Source organism: Taudactylus pleione, unplaced genomic scaffold (genome assembly GCF_031769625.1).
Source record: "Taudactylus pleione unplaced genomic scaffold, aTauple2 ptg000113l, whole genome shotgun sequence".
NCBI lineage: Eukaryota > Metazoa > Chordata > Amphibia > Anura > Myobatrachidae > Taudactylus > Taudactylus pleione.
Window position 1 is genome coordinate 15,982,422 of NW_028284515.1, and position 17,154 is coordinate 15,999,575.

A 17,154-nucleotide genomic window follows, 5' to 3' on the forward strand; every position below is an offset into this window, starting at 1 on the left:
AGTATTGAGGAAGTCTCAACGTCCGAGGCGACTAAGAGGCTAGCATTGTGTTCTGAGGCAACCTCTGAATCAGAATCTCCACCGGACAGGGGCATAGAGCTCTCGTGTCTGGAAGACCAATGCCTGGACACACAATCTATGTCTTGCATCTGCTGGAAGGATGCAGACACTTGCACAGATTGGGTAAATGACTACATCCATGGAGGACCTATGGCAGATGATAGAGAATGCTAAGAAGGGAGACTGCCAAAAACAGGGAGCATACTTGTAGCTAAATTAGTAGGGGGAGCAGATCCAGGGGGCAGAAGCCTGGAAACCAGCTGTGACATTACTTGTGTCAATGTTGAAGCCGGTTCCTTACTGGATGCCGCAGTTGAAGGATCCTCCATCCTGGCAGCTGTGAAACAATTGACACAGAGGCATAGTCATGGTCCTGGGAAGTATTTGCACAGGTTCTACACGTGCGCATCACAGAAGCACCCACCTCCTTGGGAGCTTTGTTCTTGGAAGACATTGTAATGCAATTCAAGACGTCCCCACAAAAAAAAGATAATGCTATTGAGTTACAGGAAAATGCAAAGAGTGGCGAGCGGCACAAACTAGAACAAGTGGGGCTGCAATAAAAACAGATCTAAAAAAAAAAAAAAAATCAAAGCAGCAGACTGACCCTGGGATTCTATACATATCTTGGAGAATAAATATCTATAGATAATGCTTGTTAGATAATGGGAAATAATTTTACATAACTTTTATAAGTGCAGCATACTTCCCCCTTTTTTTTGACCCTGGGATGTCCCAGTACCCACATCAGAGTGGGGCAAACAGCAGGGCATAACTAGTCGCACACGATGCAGTATACAGTGGGCAAATACTGCTCAACAGTCCAGCCAGCAGTAAAATAATAATAAAAGTGTGTCTAATATATATATATTATACATACATACATATATATTATACATACATACATATACACACACACACATATATATACATATGTACACACACACACATACTTGGATCAGCACTCATTTAATAGTGTTCAGCAACTCAGGTGTCCACCGCATCGATAAAATCCAGAAGCAGCTACAAATGAACGGCAGCACTCAGTTTTTCATGAAAAAGATATATATTCAGAGTGCTGCCGTTCATTTGTAGCTGCGCATATACATATTCATCTTCACCTTCTCGTTGGGGGGGTGGGGGGGGGGTTATTGGGAAGGCACACTCCAGACTTTTTTCCAGGTATAGTAAATTTTAATCTTTTATTCACAACTTATGTGCCAATAAGTGTTTATGCCAACGTTTCGATTCATAATGAATCTATCAGGGCATTAGCAACTGCATCACACATCTCTCTCATGGGCAGTGCATACTGAGGGAAGGTGAAGACGATTGTCTATGGGTGAAATATCTCATCCTGAAGAGCACCCCAGTTAAATAAATGTGGAGGAGAGGTGCGAGAGCTGGAAAACACACACACACACACACACACACACACACACACACATATATATTAGATAGATCTATCTATCTATATTTTCAAACTGCTGGGAGCAAGGTATATGTGGAGACCAGAGACCAAGCTTCTCTCCCTGTGGATCAGAGGCAGACACTGACAGGAACTAGCAGGCTGATGCTACCCTCCCCCCCAGGCCTGGTTGTCACTGATTATAGCGGTGCCCTGATCCAATGTGCCCTGGTGGTCCAGAGTATGGAGCAGGGCACCCTAGTCCAACACATACCAGCACTGCCGATGGTCCCCTACAACGGCAGTGTACAGCCGCGAGGATGTCAGCAGGGAGCCCCGCTTAACTGACCCCAACGACCATCCATGGTAGCTGACAGCGCTGAGTCCAACTGTCTCCTGCAGAGTCCCGTGGCGGAAGTTACCAACACCGTTGCTTCCGCCACTGGCACTGGGTGTAGGCGCAGCTGTGAGGGAGTCCTTTAGGATGCCTTACACAGACCGCCCTAAGTAAATTAATATAGCAAACAGGGACCATTTAATAGCAGCCCCAAAAATGATGCCCACACCTGCCTGGCACCAAATTAAAACTGGATAGCCCAGGCTGGAGGCAGGATATAGTGGAGGAGAGGGAGGCATGGGCTGATGAGTGCTCAGTCTCTCTCCTCTCCAGACTATACACATTGTGACCCTGTGCCCCCTAGTGGAGGAAGAAGTTATATAAAAAAAGCCATAGCTTTTCAGTGGCTTCATGACCAAGTCATTTTATGGTATGTCACTGCCACTTAACAGGTCCAACCTCTATACATGGTCATAAAATTAGTACCGGAGCTAAATTATGAATTTAAAATAACATCCATCGAAATGAGGAAACATTTATCTTCCAATTACCATCTTTCAGTTTCCCAAATGCAGCAATAAAAAGGTTAATAGCCACCACCTAACTGAAGCAATAGAAAGATTTCCATTCCAGGGCAGAACTTGTGTTGACAACATTAATATGACCTTTCAGAGCACCAGGAATGTCAATGGTTAGATTGGAGTAAACAGGGGACCACAAGATTACCTCTAAACTGACGCAAATGAAAGGCTGGGTGTATGCATCAATGTTATTTCTTCAATTAATTGCCTTAATAAAAACAAACCCATAAAGTAACCTAATGAGACCTTTCCACTAAGAGATTCAGAAACAATATGATCCACATGATCTATTCTAAATATGACCAAATTAATACAAAGTCCCAATAACTTACATCAGTATGCGTTTTAATGATGTTTGCAACCTGCACAATTCAGGGGTAGAACATTTGCAAAAAAAAAAAAAAAGAGGATCTGTGACAAGTTATTGCATGAAATGATCAATGTATAATACTTAAGAGTGTACCATGTACATATGATGAGAGTTACATGATTTGGAAAGCTAAATAAAATATATATATTTTTTTGTATGGAGGTCTTAAAAATTAAGCAAAGCAGTAGAAAGCTTAAAAACAAACATACCAATTAGTTTTAAAATGTGTTACTCTAAAATAATTAAAAATAAAGATATCCACTTACTGCACATCGATATCTGATACTCTGCGGAAGACCAACTTCAATAGGAAGTCTCTTCTTTTTGAGCATCAATTACAGAGACTGTTAAAGCAGAGCATGTTCCATAAATTTAGCTGGCTTTTTATTTATGTTTGATAAAAAAAAAATTTTTTTATACACCTATACGTCTGGCGAGCTTACTCATTTTGTATATATGAAATTTCATTTTTTGCACAATTGTAAAGACCAGGAGGAGCAAATACATTCTCCATCTGAATTCTCAAAAAGGCTTTCCAGCAGCACAGCTGAGCCCATTGGAAAAGACTATGGGGGAAATTTACTAAAGCTTGGGGAGAGATAAAATTGGAGTTAAATAGCACCAACCAATCAGCTCATAATCATTTTTCAAACACAGCCTGTAAAGTGACAGTTAGGGGCTGATTGGTTGGTGCCATTTATCTCCAATTTTATGTCTCTCCAAGCTTTAGTAAATCTCCCCCTATATGCTTCAGAACAGCCCAATAGCAACCTGGTTCTCTTCCATAGGAGAGGACTGTAGCCACAATCTGAGAGGCTTACCTTTCAGGTCACAACTGCATGTAAAGAAATGTATTTTGTGAAGATGGGGATAGTTGTGATTTGATAACTTCTTAATGGCCGTCTGTTGTGCAAGCTCTACATGCAAGGAAGGAAAACAAAACAAAAACAAAAAAAACACACACAAAATAAAAAAAAAAAAACACATCCCACACACGACAATTCCTTTGACTTCCCCTTCAGTCACAAAAAGCAACCTGCTTTGATTATTGGGCTTCTCAAAGAAGACATGTTATTCTCAAGAACAGGAAGAATGTTGGGCAATTATAGACCACAGGAAGGCACTAGTAAAGGAGTGGTTTTGTTCAAGTTCACAGCAATGCAAGTTCTTCCCACAATTCCACTGGATTAAAGGGCATTCGAGTCATAGGTAAAGTGATACAAGTCTTTCTTGACAGCCATAAGCAAGCCAGGAACCATTTGTCCTTTCCCACCTAAGTGGGGTGAGAACACCACACTTGGTATAGAGTCTTTGGCTGCAGGATATGGTGATGGGATAGTTCTCAAGAGCCGTGCATCATTGAGGTTCCATACCCTTGTGTAGCAATCCTGGCCAACTGCATGGGAAAATAAATATTATCAGTAAATATAGTCCTTTTTGTCTTAAACAGTTTTAGTTGACACAGTAATGCTTTAAAGAGGATTCTAAAAGGATATGAAAGGTGGTCATAACCAAACAACAAAATCCCGAACTAAAATTTAAAAAAAGGGGAAAGGGAGGTGGGATTTGAGAGGGAGGAGGGTAATTGTGGCCTAGAAGGCTTCCAGCCATGAGAAGGAGGTAAGAAATGAATCAACCGCTGGGGATGGTGAAGTTGCAGCAAACCAAAAAGGTGGAGCATGAGTGGGTTAGTACCCTAGTTAAATCTGTACTAAATTCCTTACTATGTACCACGGATATGGGAAGCTTAGGATCTCTTGTTTTAGGCACAGACTCATGCGTGCTTTGTGTCCAACCCTCAGATATAGGGGACTTCGGAAGAAATGAGATACCTGAAATACCTTGTGGGAGGTCTTTTAAATCTTCTGAACAGGACAAGTGGGGTATGCTTTCACAGCATGTACTAGTACTAGATAAAGGATAGCTAGAATCTTAATGGGCGATACATGCATGACTGAGACTGCACACGGGCCCCCTCCTCTCTTGAAATGCCCCAGCGTCCAAGACTCATAATAGTTCACATTGGTGGCCATACTCGGACGGAGCAACTGCACCTGCCATTGGGCTGGTGCAAGTTTGGATGGTGGAGTCTGTAGATGCTATAATACTGTTTGGTGCACCATTAGACGCTGAAAGTGGGCGTCTCGGTCCCTGCACATGCATCCTCACGGATGTGCACCAATTAAGGGCTTTGTAGCAGCATCTCCATACAGTTGCAGACAGGCCACTGCCAATAGACGCAGCCTTGTCTATATCACCTCTGAATCAGGCCCAATGATATTACAAACACATTGCATGTGCACTGTTTCTAAGGGTATAGAACGACATGAAACTATACTACATTCTATTTTTTTTTTTTTTTATTAAGTGGAACATTCTACTAACTAGTCACTATCAACATTTTACAGCAGGCCTGCTCTCCAGCTGTTGTGAAACAAAGTCCCAGCATACCCACCGATCAGCTGGTCAAGCATGCTGGGACTTTTAGTTTAACATCTGGTGAGCCACAGGCTGGCCAGGCTGGTATTAGAGAGTCATAGGATATACAAATTCTACCTACATGACCCACCACTTTCATATAAACAGCAACAATACCATGTTTTAATTGCATCTTACTTTGTATATTCTTGTTATACTTCTTAATTACAAGGAGAAGAATCCGAATTAATTCAAAAGGATTGTTATGTTACCATTTAAGATTTTTTTCTTTTTATAGGATTCAAGAGCATAATTAAATGGTGGACTTTGTGCTGGGTTAAAACAAATAAAAACAAAAAAAAACAGAACAAGGCATCCAAAACAAAAACACCCACAGTTGTATTATAATAGGAGAGTACCCAACACTGCAAGGAGGGTCAGTACCAAATACATTCTTTAAATTAAGCCTAGACAGTTTCCTCTGCAGCCATTCTCTCTACCTGCAAGCAGTAATCCTTCATCTTCTTTCACGTGTACTGGTAAATAAGCATAGCTATTGTTATGTCCCTCATAGAACTGCACGCATTTCACCATCCGCACGTCCCACAGCTTGATCTGTGTAAAAAAATAATTTATATCCAAGTCTGAAAATTCAGTTTAAATGGGACACATTTATATTTAGACAATTATTACAGTGGTCACTAATGGAGAGTCCCCACTCTGGTAAGAGAGACCATTTAAATAAACCAGACTTCATCTATACACTTTATATAAATAAGGAGTAATTTTGACTGGAAAGGTTGATTGCACACTACACTGGTAGGCAAGGCTATATTATGTACAGTGCAGTATTATACTGCAGACAGAAAAACAGCAAAGAATGTAAAAGCAAATATTTAAAAGTATTAAATACTAAAGCCTGCTTATGCACAATTCCCCGAGGTATTCTATAGCCTTAATATTGGTCGTACCCGCCCACACATGTCAGCTACGACCAGGTAGTTCTCATCTTGGAGAAGTTGCAGACAGGTTATGCTGGAACCATGTGAGAAGGTCAATCCTTTCCTCCAGTTAGTGGGTGATAGCGAGGGGACTCTCAGATCAATAGAGAAGATCTCTCCAGAGCGAAGGCCATTATACAGCAGCAAGGACTGTAGGTACAAAAAGAAGACCGTGCACACTGTAAACGTTTTAGTCAAAACAGAAAAGTCAGAAGGACAATGAAAGTGTCTGAGAGAGAGATACATGAACTCATTAATATCACCAAACCCAAACTATTTGGTGCATTGTTCAGTCTAATCCTGAATTTCAACAGTAATTTACTTGAGAAAGCCTTAACTTAGATCACACATGAAAAGAGACTTAAGAAATATTGGAACATCGGAGAAGCATAGGATCTGTGCTATGCGCAGGACGGGTCCTGCGTTATTGCCCAAAGCCCCTTAAGGGGCGGGCATGGCATTCCTGGAAACTGGGTGTCGGCCCTGTTTTCCGGTGGTGGCAAGGCCAGGGGCCGAGTCCACGGATGCAGTTTCCTGGCCTCACAAGTCTCAACATCTAGGCAAAAATTCTGCTGCTCAATCAACCCTCAGTTCATCTTCCCAGACAAATATAGGACAACTAGACACAATAGCAACTTTTTTTTTTTTTTTTTCAAATATCTTTTTATTTTAGTTTTCAGACAAGAAGAAAATACAAAAAGGTAACAAAATACTCAAGTAAGTATAACAATAATAAGTCATTAAATATGACTGAGTAAATACAAACATACTGCTCAATGATATAAAGACATAAAAGTCGACCATGAAAAAAACAGTCATTACCAAGTATCTCAGACTGAATACAAATGAGTTCGAACAATGTAGAAATAAGGAACTATAAAGGAAGTTCCCATTTCAAAAATCACATAAAAACTGTAACGATTGAGAACTTCAAGGCTCCAGCTTCTGGTATTCTATTAGATATAAACACTTTATATCCTTAGCCAACTAATACAAAATAATACAATAATATAAAGAAAAACTAAAATAAATAGACAATATGCATAATGAAGAAGAAGAAAGAGAGGGAATAGAATAGGGGGGGGGAGGGGAGAGATAAGTACCCATATTTTTAGGAGTTTCTAGGACTGAGTCTTCTATAGTAGAGACCTTTTAATAATTTAATACCGAAAATTTGCACAGAAGTCTTCCAAAATCCTCAAGGAAAACAGACATAATATATGAGTTAAACCAATTTTTGGTGTAGGTACCATGAAGTGGTTTTAAAAATGTTGTTAATATGGGTTTGAGTGGAGTTATCCAAGTGAGATATATAAAAGCCCCATTTTCTCTGGAAACGTTCCACCCCCTTCTCTATATCCGGGAGAGTATCTCGCCGGTCAAAATAAAGCACTTGAAGTATCATACGTTTAACATCACCAAGAAAAGGAGGGGTCCTTACTGTCCAATTCATGAGAATCGCTTTCTTAGCGATCGTCACTATTGTCGCAAGGAGTGGAATAACTGTTTTCTTATTATGAGGGAATACATTCCAATTACTAAAATTCGCAAGAATTAAAGCTAAGGGATCTTTTAGTAGACGTAGTGATAACAAATCATTTATAAAGCACATAAGTTTATCCCAAAATTTGCGGATGCGTCCACATTCCCATATATTGTGCCAGAAAGTGGCTTTAGAGGCTTTGCACTTCACACATTGTCCAGTCTCCTCTACTACCATATGAGCTCTGTTACTCTGTGAAATATAAGCCCTGTGTAAAATCTTCACATGGACTTCCTGTAGGCGTGCCGAGTGTAACATTTTCAGGGTGGATTCATAATAACTTAAAAGAATTTCAGGAGAATCTATTGTGGGGATATCTACGGCCCATCTCATCGCGCATTTATGCCATAGAGATTTTGCTTTAGATGAAGTGAATTCAGTCGTCAAAAATTTAGTTTTGTAATTATTTTGCATTGTGAATGTAAATATGGAATCTAATGCATCTTTTGCATTTGGGTCCGTCAAAGCAGGAGATATGTGTTGAATAAAATGTCTGACTTGGAGATACATAAAAAATTGGGAGTTAGGAAGATTGAATTTATCCTTAAGAATTTGAAAAGAAAGAAGGGTGCCCCCTGGGTCAAAAACATCTTTGATTTTTGCAAGGCCTTTAGCCTTCCAAATGAGGAAGTGGGAATTATCTAAACTTGGGCTAAACATCGGATTACCCCAGAGAGTGATGTATTTAGTAGAGCAGGTGTTTCGGTTGAGTCTCTGGTTAATGTTCCACCATGCCTTGTAAGTGTCACAAAAAATTATATTACCTAAAATTAGATTAGGGAGTTTGGGTTTAGGTGTGTGTAAAAGGGCACTTGGAGCAAAAGGAGAAAGTAGTTCTGTCTCCAGAGACAGATCCGTATAGATACTACGTCCAAGACACCAATCCAACACATATCTATAAAATACAGCTGCTGAAAAGTCTTTCAGATCTGGAATGCCCAAGCCACCTCTCCCTCTGTCACCCTGAAGCTTAGCAAGAGCTATTCTGGTCTTCCCGCCCCGCCATAAAAACTTGGAGGTAGCCTTCGAGTAAGCATTAATATCATTTTGAGTAAGAGCAATAGGAAGCATTTGAATCAGATAAGCAATCTTTGGAAAAATTATACTCTTCAAAACCGCCACTCTACCCATCAGCGACAAAGGAAGTTCCCGCCAATCCTCTAATTGTTTATAGATTTTTGAGAGTATTGGGGAAAAGTTACAGTTGTAAATTTTAGTAGTTATTTTGGGGATGTAGATTCCCAAATATTTTAAAGTGTTCTGTGATCTCAAAAATTGGGAACAAATAGTGGGTAGGATAGGAGGTGGATCCCTTCCTAAATACAACAACTCAGATTTGCTAAAATTTACTCTATATCCCGAAAAAGATCCAAAACGTGTAATATTTTCTAAAATTGAGGGAATAGAAGACTCTGGATGGGATACAAACAACAACATGTCGTCTGCAAATAGAGCCAACTTGGACTCCACTACACCTATCCTAATACCTGAGAACTGACTATCATTCCTCAGCGTGACCGCCAGAGGTTCCAGTGCTAATGCGAACAACAAGGGGGACAATGGGCATCCTTGTCTCGTCCCCCTGCCTATCGCAATGGGACGAGATAGGTAACCGTTACAGTTTATCTGGGTTATTGGATTGGTATAAATAGCTGAAATTAAATTTATGAAATTATTAGGAAAGCCAAAAAGTCTTAGAGATTCGAACAGATGGTCCCATGTTAGTAAATCGAACGCCTTTTCGGCATCCAAAGAGAGAAGTAAAGGCGTCCCCCGGTTCTCTTTGAGTTCTAATCCCTGCATAATCGAAATAACTCTTCGAATATTGGTCACTGAGTGTCTACCCATGATAAAACCTGTTTGGTCAGTATGTATTACCGCTGGCAGGCATAGTTTAAGACGATCCGCCAACATTTTTGTAAAAAGTTTATAATCCGAATTTAATAAAGAGATAGGCTTGTAAGACCCTGGATGTTCAGGATCTCTTCCTGGTTTTGGGAGCAATTTAAGAATGGCGCTGTTAAAATAAAGTGGCAGAGATTTATTTTGAAGTATATCATTATACATTTCTAATAGGGTATCTCCAAATTGAGGGAAGAGAATTTTCAAATACTCTCCAGTAAGGCCATCAGGACCTGGAGCATTATTGGGTTTGAGAGAGCGTATCGCTTTAGAAAGTTCCAATATCGTAACAGGAGCACAGAGATTTTCTGCGGTTTCTTGACTAATCTGGGGTAAGTGTAATTGTTCCCAGAATCTCTCTTTTTGTGTATAGTCTATTTGACTGTTTGCATAAAGATCTGAATAAAATATCCTAAGAGTTTCGGATATTTGTGTACCAGTGTGAATACGCTTACCCTTTGGATCTATTAGGGATTGGATGATATTTGTTGTACGAGGGCCACGTAATAAATTGGAAAGTAGACACCCTGTTTTGTTGCCGAATTTGTGGAATTTAAAATCTGAGATATATTGTGATCCATCATGGTAGTTTGACACAATGGAATCAAGTGTCATTTTTTTATCTAGGTAAATTCTTTTATGTATGGGAGAGAGAGTCAACTTATATTTTTGAAAAGCGTCAGTTAGCTCTCGTTGGGCCTTATGGTAATTATTATAATAATTCTTCGTATGTTGTTTCACATATGATATTATTTCGCCTCTTATTACTGTTTTGGATGCTTGCCAGAACAGGGTAGGGTTTGTGAGCCTGTGTTCTTCATTATGAGTTTTATAGGTTTGCCAGGTGGACTCAAGCATAGATCTAAACTCAATGGAGTTGACCAAATGTGTGGGGAATCTCCATTGTCAATAAGGACCTTTGTCTATTTCTTCATTAATAGTGACCCAAATCAGTGCGTGATCAGAGATACAAATTGTTTCAATATGTGCCTCTTGCACCTTAGGAAAAAAGGTTATTCGCGATTAACAGATAGTCGATTCTAGAAAGAGAGCCATGAGCAGCTGATAAACATGTGTATTCTTTTTCTAGTGGATGCAACGCTCTCCATATGTCTATAAGATCTAATTGTTGCTCAAAGGCTGAAATACCAAGCCTAGGTGGTTTAATTGGACGGGTCCTAACTGTTTGTCTGTCTAGAATTGGAGACGAAATGATATTAAAATCTCCTCCCACAATAAGCTTAGTCCCAGAAGGCGAATTTAATTTACGCAGAATTTTTTGGAAGAAAGGTCTGTTGTATACATTTGGCGCATAAACATTGCACAGTCTGTAATTAGTACCATTAATAGTCACATCAACTATTACAAAACGACCCTCTGGGTCCAGGACAGAAGAATGTATCACATAGGAGTGTTTTTTATGTATTAGTATTACTACACCTCTTGCTTTGGAGGTAAACGAGGCATAGGCCATAACTTTATATTGAAACATGTTTAATTTATTTATTTCAGGGTCTAATAAATGGGTTTCCTGAAACATCATTAGATCAATATGTTTTTTGCGGATATAAGTAAACACTCTCTTCCTTTTGATAGGAGAATGTAACCCACCCAGGTTCCACGAGCCAAATTTCAGTGAGCTCATTGTGCAGGAGATAGACCAGGTCTCACACTAGCCGCACTACCAAAGGTTACTCCATATATACCATCAGTAGTAATAAACTCTAGAACATTTTTAAAAAACTCATGTTGCATATTAAGTATATTATCCTCATCAAGTCGGGGGGAGATGTGTGGGTTAGCAAGTGGAAAGAGAAGAGAAGGGGGGGAAAGAGAAAAGAAAACATAAAAAAAAATAATTGCAAAATAAAAACACATAATTATGCTCCAAAAGGGAGGTAATCCATAACTGCAGCCCTCAGGCAACGCATGAAAACCACTGATATGATTAGCATCAATACCCAAAACCTCAGGTAAAAATATAGAAAAAGAACAGAAAAAAAAAACAGTATAACAATATATTTTTTAGCCTGCCACGGCCCTATGATATATATGTTGATATTTAACTTAAACAGCTAGAGGAACGTTAAAATTCACCAGCAGAAGAAAAAAAAAAAAAAGAAAAAAGGCATTTATGAAAATCGTAGTAATTACCATACTCAATATACACTTTTCATTGACATATTGAAGAAAGTCTCTAGGTAACTCCACTGAAGGGGCAGAGTGAACGGGTGGAGAAACCTGAGCAGTCTCACCCTCTTCCGATAGGAATGCCATCGCATCGGCTGCCGTGGAGAAATGTTGATATGAGGAGCCATCAAACAATCGAAGGCGTGCAGGGAATAATAGTGCGAATTTGCGACCATCTTTAATCAGCCGAGAGCACACTGGGTTGAATTCTTTACGGGCTCTGGTGACCTCGGTAGAATAGTCCTGAAACAGAAATAGCTTGGTGTTTTCCCACATTAGATTGCGCTTGCGTCGAGAGGCTGACCAGATGGCTTCCTTATGTGCAAAATTTAAGCATTTGAAGATGACCACCCTAGGTCTATTTGAGCCTGTATCTCTGACCGGCCCCAGGCGGTGCGCTCGTTCAATTACTAAATCAGAGCTAATATCATTCAACTCCAGCAATTCAGGAAGGGACTGACGTAAGAAATGGTATAAGGCTGTTCCTTTGATAGATTCAGGAAGTCCCACTAGACGCAGGTTGTTCCTTCTGGAACGATTTTCTAAGTCGTCGATCTTATTGCATAGTTGATAATTATATTTTTCCAGCGTTTCACATTTACTTTTAAGGATTTGTATGTCATGGAAGTTGACCCCCACTCTATTTTCAACTGTGTCCACAAGAGTTTCCACCCGTGCAACATTAGACTTAATATCTGCTATAGCCTGTGTAAAAATGGTAGCTTGATCTTGTAGCATCGGACCCATTGTGTCTTTTATAGCCTGCACCATTGATGCGTAACTTATAGGCTGTTCGGGATTGGAATATATAGGCTTATTAGCGATCAAGTCGGAAGTTTGTAAGTTAGAGTCTTTCGCTTGCGGTTCAGTAACCGTGGCCATGGTGGAATCTCTGCGTCTGTCTCCTCGTTGTTTCTGACTAGATTTCCCTGGCATGAGTGGAGGGAAAAATTTCTCCATACAGTGGAGACACTGAGCAAGAGACGTAACAAATAAAAAGAAGGGGGGGGTCACAGACACCTAAAAGGTGTTTAATATATGGTCGGGGTGGCAGTGAAGATACAATATAGAACTATGCCATATCACACCGGAGGTTCAGGGTGAGTAGAAAGCGGTTACTACATACTTGGGAATAATAAACAGGCTTGTATAATGAGTAGCAGGCTGGGAATGAGAGTGAACAGCATGCACCAAGTGAGGATAAATGACATTGACCGGTAGATGTGGAGAGAGTCTGCCTCTAAAATATAGAGAGTAGTGAGATTAATAAATCTCCCTTCACCAGAAGTTGTGTTCTGTAGCCGCGAGCCGCGACCAGCGCACTGCTCGTAGCGGGTCTCAAATGGCGCCTGTGTCTCTTCACAATTCCTCTGTGTAACACATTCCAGGGGGCAGCTCGGCTCCTAAGGACTGCCACGAGAAGATGGGGGTGAGTCTCGGGCGAATCGCTGCAGGGCGGAGGACGGGGGGGGGGGGGGGTGAGTGTCCTTGGTGAGCCGCGCGTATGTTAGCCGCGAGTCCCGACTAAATGCAGCCGGAAATTGAGGCCGTGGTCTGTAAGGCGATCGGAGGCCGCAACCCGCGGCAGCGGTAATACTCACTGCCCGATTCCGCGGACCTCGCGCGCCCGGTACTGAGTGACCCGGATGGGCGAAGGAGGCAGAAATCAGCCACCAGCGTGTGTCAGAAGCCGATTAATCCCTTCAGTCAGCGGGAGCTCCGGCTGCAAGCGTCCATCTTCTTCAAAGCTCAGGCCACGCCCCCCTACACAATAGCAACTTAGGGCCTGATTCAGAGCCGCTCGTAAGCGGCCATTCGCTCGTTCGGAGCGATGTTTTCACATCTGCGCATGCGTACGGATTTTAATACGCATGCGCGAACCAGTCAGTGCGGCCAGAAATCATTTGTTCGCTATATAGCGAGTGCCTGCTATTTTGAGTGACAGGAGGAGGCGTATGTGGGTGGTAACAGGGGAAGGTGCTTGAAAACGGGGAGTGGAGATCCGAACGCAGGCGTGCTTAAAGGTCAAAACGGGCGTTTTATGGGTGTGCATAATTTAAACAGCAGCATCATCGACCACGTCACTTGGTTATTTTATAGTCAGAACTGCTCGCAAGATTGTGGTAGGAAAAACCAACCACAAGAATAGCGAGCAGTTCATACGCTGTTCGATGTACTCGATTAATCTATTAAATAGCGGACATGACGTATGGTGCGAGCGGCCAGGGGGCGTTTTTTACAAAATAGCGGCCGCAGGTTTTGTTCGCTCGTTCAGACATGGAGGCGTCAACAGACCGCAAAGAGCGAACGGTTCATTTGAATAGCCACCCCCTTTTCCTGAACGACCGTCCGCAAATTGCGAACGGCTCTGAATCAGGCCCTTAATTCACAACTTTCAAAGCCACACATGGCCCAGTTCTCTTCCTGACCAAAAATGGCATTCAATTGCGTATTGTGGCACTTCAGCTTTCGCACCTGGACCTCAATTGGTTTTGCAAAAAAAACAAAAAAAAACACACACACAACAATGTCCAGCTTAAATCTATAAACCTTTTGAGACTGCCTATGGCGCAGATACAACCCCATTTGCTGTAAGAATCTCCAATGGCACAATACAAGGCTGCCATCGCATGCCAGAATGTAGGCTTTAGTTTGTTTTCCTGACTTGTCTGCTAAAGGAAGAACATGAGCAGACACGAATAGGTTGCAAACTTAAGGCGCCCATAGATCTACAACGGATTGGGGCAATTACTCGTTCTGCGAATGGCAGAGTCGGGGAAAATTGGGAATATTCCTTATATGTCAAGAGATCGATTCCCCGATCCCAACCCAAAAGTAGTCGGAATCAGCAAATTTTATAGGGTACAGACAGATTTCCTCAAATTCACCAGTACTTTTCGCAGGTTACTCCACTGAGTTTCCATGTGAATGCGTTTTTGCATCTTTTGTAATTGGATAGTGCAAAAAACAGGAGCGCGCATAGACAAGACTCAAAAATATTGCACCAAAACGCAAAAACGTCTGACGTTGACTTTTCGTTTCATTGCGTGTAATTGAATTCCATAAAATAGATTGGAGCGCCTATAAATCAAATATTTTAAATATATGTTGTCCAACTCATGGTTAAATCATTTAATAGACATTATGAAAAGCAACAAATACACGTACTGCTATCACACAGACACAACTATCTCTAGGCAAGTAAAAACGTAACAATTGTACAGACATAGCTCACTTAATAGTTCGTACAGTATCTTCTGTTAACGAATCAGAAACAGATAAAGCAGTTACTGAAAAGTTGCTAAAACACAGATCCTTATTGATTACTTTTATGAATGGAAACTTCTGTTGCTGTTATTTAGCAGAAATGTGACTGGCCGCTTACTGCAGCGGCAGCTCTGATCACAACCCGTACCTGCTCCAATCCTCCGGCCGTGTGTCTGGGTGGCAATGTAAATATCAAGTGCCGCTGGCTGGACACTTTTGGCGTTTGGAGGAAATTATACTCAATTTGCACTTTTCAAAGTACCTCCATATTCAATTCCCTGGAATTTTCGTCTAGGCAAAAACTCCAGAGGCAAATACCAGGCGGAAACGTTTCTCCAGCAAAAGGCAGGAGAAAAGAAGTGCAAAATCCATATCTTGGGGTACAAATGTGGGGACTTGGTTCAGAACCTTTTGGACACCCCCCCTAATGACTAATAGGGCAACAATTTTTTCTAAAAAAAAAAATTACCTAAATTCACCAGAATAAAAAAAAAAAGAAAAAAAAAAATTTGGGGGGCCAGAAAAAAAATGTTTGAAAAATGGGAAAAAAACGGGGGGCGTGGTACTTTTTTTTTGGGGGGGTGGGGGGGGGGGGGGGAGAGGGGCTATATGGATGAGACAGGTGTTTTTGGCATTGCACGAGGCTGCAGCAGGTGTATTTCAGATTTTTTAAAACTTCATTTTTGGGACATCAAAATATACTAGTACCCAGTTTCAGGTACCCCAAATTTACCCTTGGTACTTATTTTCCAGAAAAAAAACACATTGTTTTCTATAATTTTTCCACACATATATACATATTTGCATAACAGCCCTTTGCAACAAAATAAGTTCACTAAATACTTTTATTAGGGCTACTACTAATTCTATATTGATTCCCAGGGTCACTGAAGCTCTTTATGGGGTACAGACTGATTTCCCCAAAAACCATGTCCTTTTTGCCATTTACGCTTTGTAAAACATTCACCCATTACGGTTTAACCGGTTTTAAAATGGAGTAGGGCGAAAAACAGGAAGGACACGCATGGAGAAAAACAGTGCTTCAAAATGGGAGAATTCTATCTGCTCTTCGACAGACGTCACTTTTTGCAACTAATTGAATTCGGCCCTTAGACGCATTTTTGGCAAACAAAAAAAAAAAAAAAAAAAAAAAAAAAAAAGACACCCAGTGCTAGCAGTCTCACGGGACCAGGTGCCAAGATGGGCTGTTTAACGCGACAGCAGCAAAGACGAATGATCTCTATATAAAATCCATATGGAATAAATAGTGACGTGTTTAATACAGGTGATCTTAGTAGGAGTAGCACAGTCCAACTGGCAGCTTATCTCCACAGCAGTAACCATTTCACTATTGAAACTGGATCTGTGTGGTAGAATCGGAATGGTTTTCACTGGGAGACACTGCTGTTATTTCACTGGTTAAAACACAAAAGTCATTCAATAGAAACCCTATGATTTCTTTGGCTGAATTTACATAGGCTTCCTTTCAGCTGGTTCTCCACAATGCCTGGACCATATACACCCCTTCAGTTATAGATTATAGGAGGTCACAACTAAAAGGGGTGTTCCCTATCCCAGGTAGCTTTGGCCTCAACCATAAGGTAAAGTAAAATCAAAATCGTACAAATGGGAGCGAAGCATGGGCCAAAAGACAAGAGTTTAAAGCACAATGTTATTCTGTTTGTAACGCCAACTGCACAGTATCACTTCTTTTGAATGTTGTGTAACTAAAATAGGAATTGTGCCAATAGTGCAGTTTATTGTGCGTTCTATACATTTGTTAATTGAACAGGATAGGATGTTTTATATTATGCCTGATGTTGGTCTGGAAAGATTTGGCAACACCATACTGATGGGGAAGTTGGTAAAGACTGTTCTGCACTTATTTTTATATCTGAATTCCAGTATCAGAAATAACAAAGGTATGTTATACCATAACTCTTAACTTTTTCTTCGCAGTCCATGGGGTGTACAGCTGATACGTTGGGGTAGAAGATCCGGTCACCAAACAATTAAAATGAGCTCTCTGCTCCCAGGATGCACCGGGTCCCTCCTTCATATACCCCGCCCATAGGTT

General features: G+C 40.9%; 1 protein-coding gene across 5 annotated transcripts in view; it reads right to left on the bottom strand.

The window, feature by feature from the left end:
* Positions 1–2,714: 2,714 nt before the first annotated feature.
* DCAF4 (DDB1 and CUL4 associated factor 4) overlaps positions 2,715–17,154 on the bottom strand; it is a 40,659-nt gene continuing 26,219 nt past the window's right edge. For all 5 annotated transcript variants that reach the window (XM_088471340.1, XM_088471342.1, XM_088471341.1 and 2 more), the window contains exons 12-14: positions 6,146–6,325; positions 5,675–5,789; positions 2,715–4,152 (exon numbers count right to left, since the gene is read on the bottom strand). In XM_088471340.1, the coding sequence (XP_088327466.1) occupies positions 3,944–4,152; positions 5,675–5,789; positions 6,146–6,325 (504 nt within the window). In that variant the 3' untranslated portion in view covers positions 2,715–3,943. The remainder of the gene's footprint in view (positions 4,153–5,674; positions 5,790–6,145; positions 6,326–17,154) is intronic.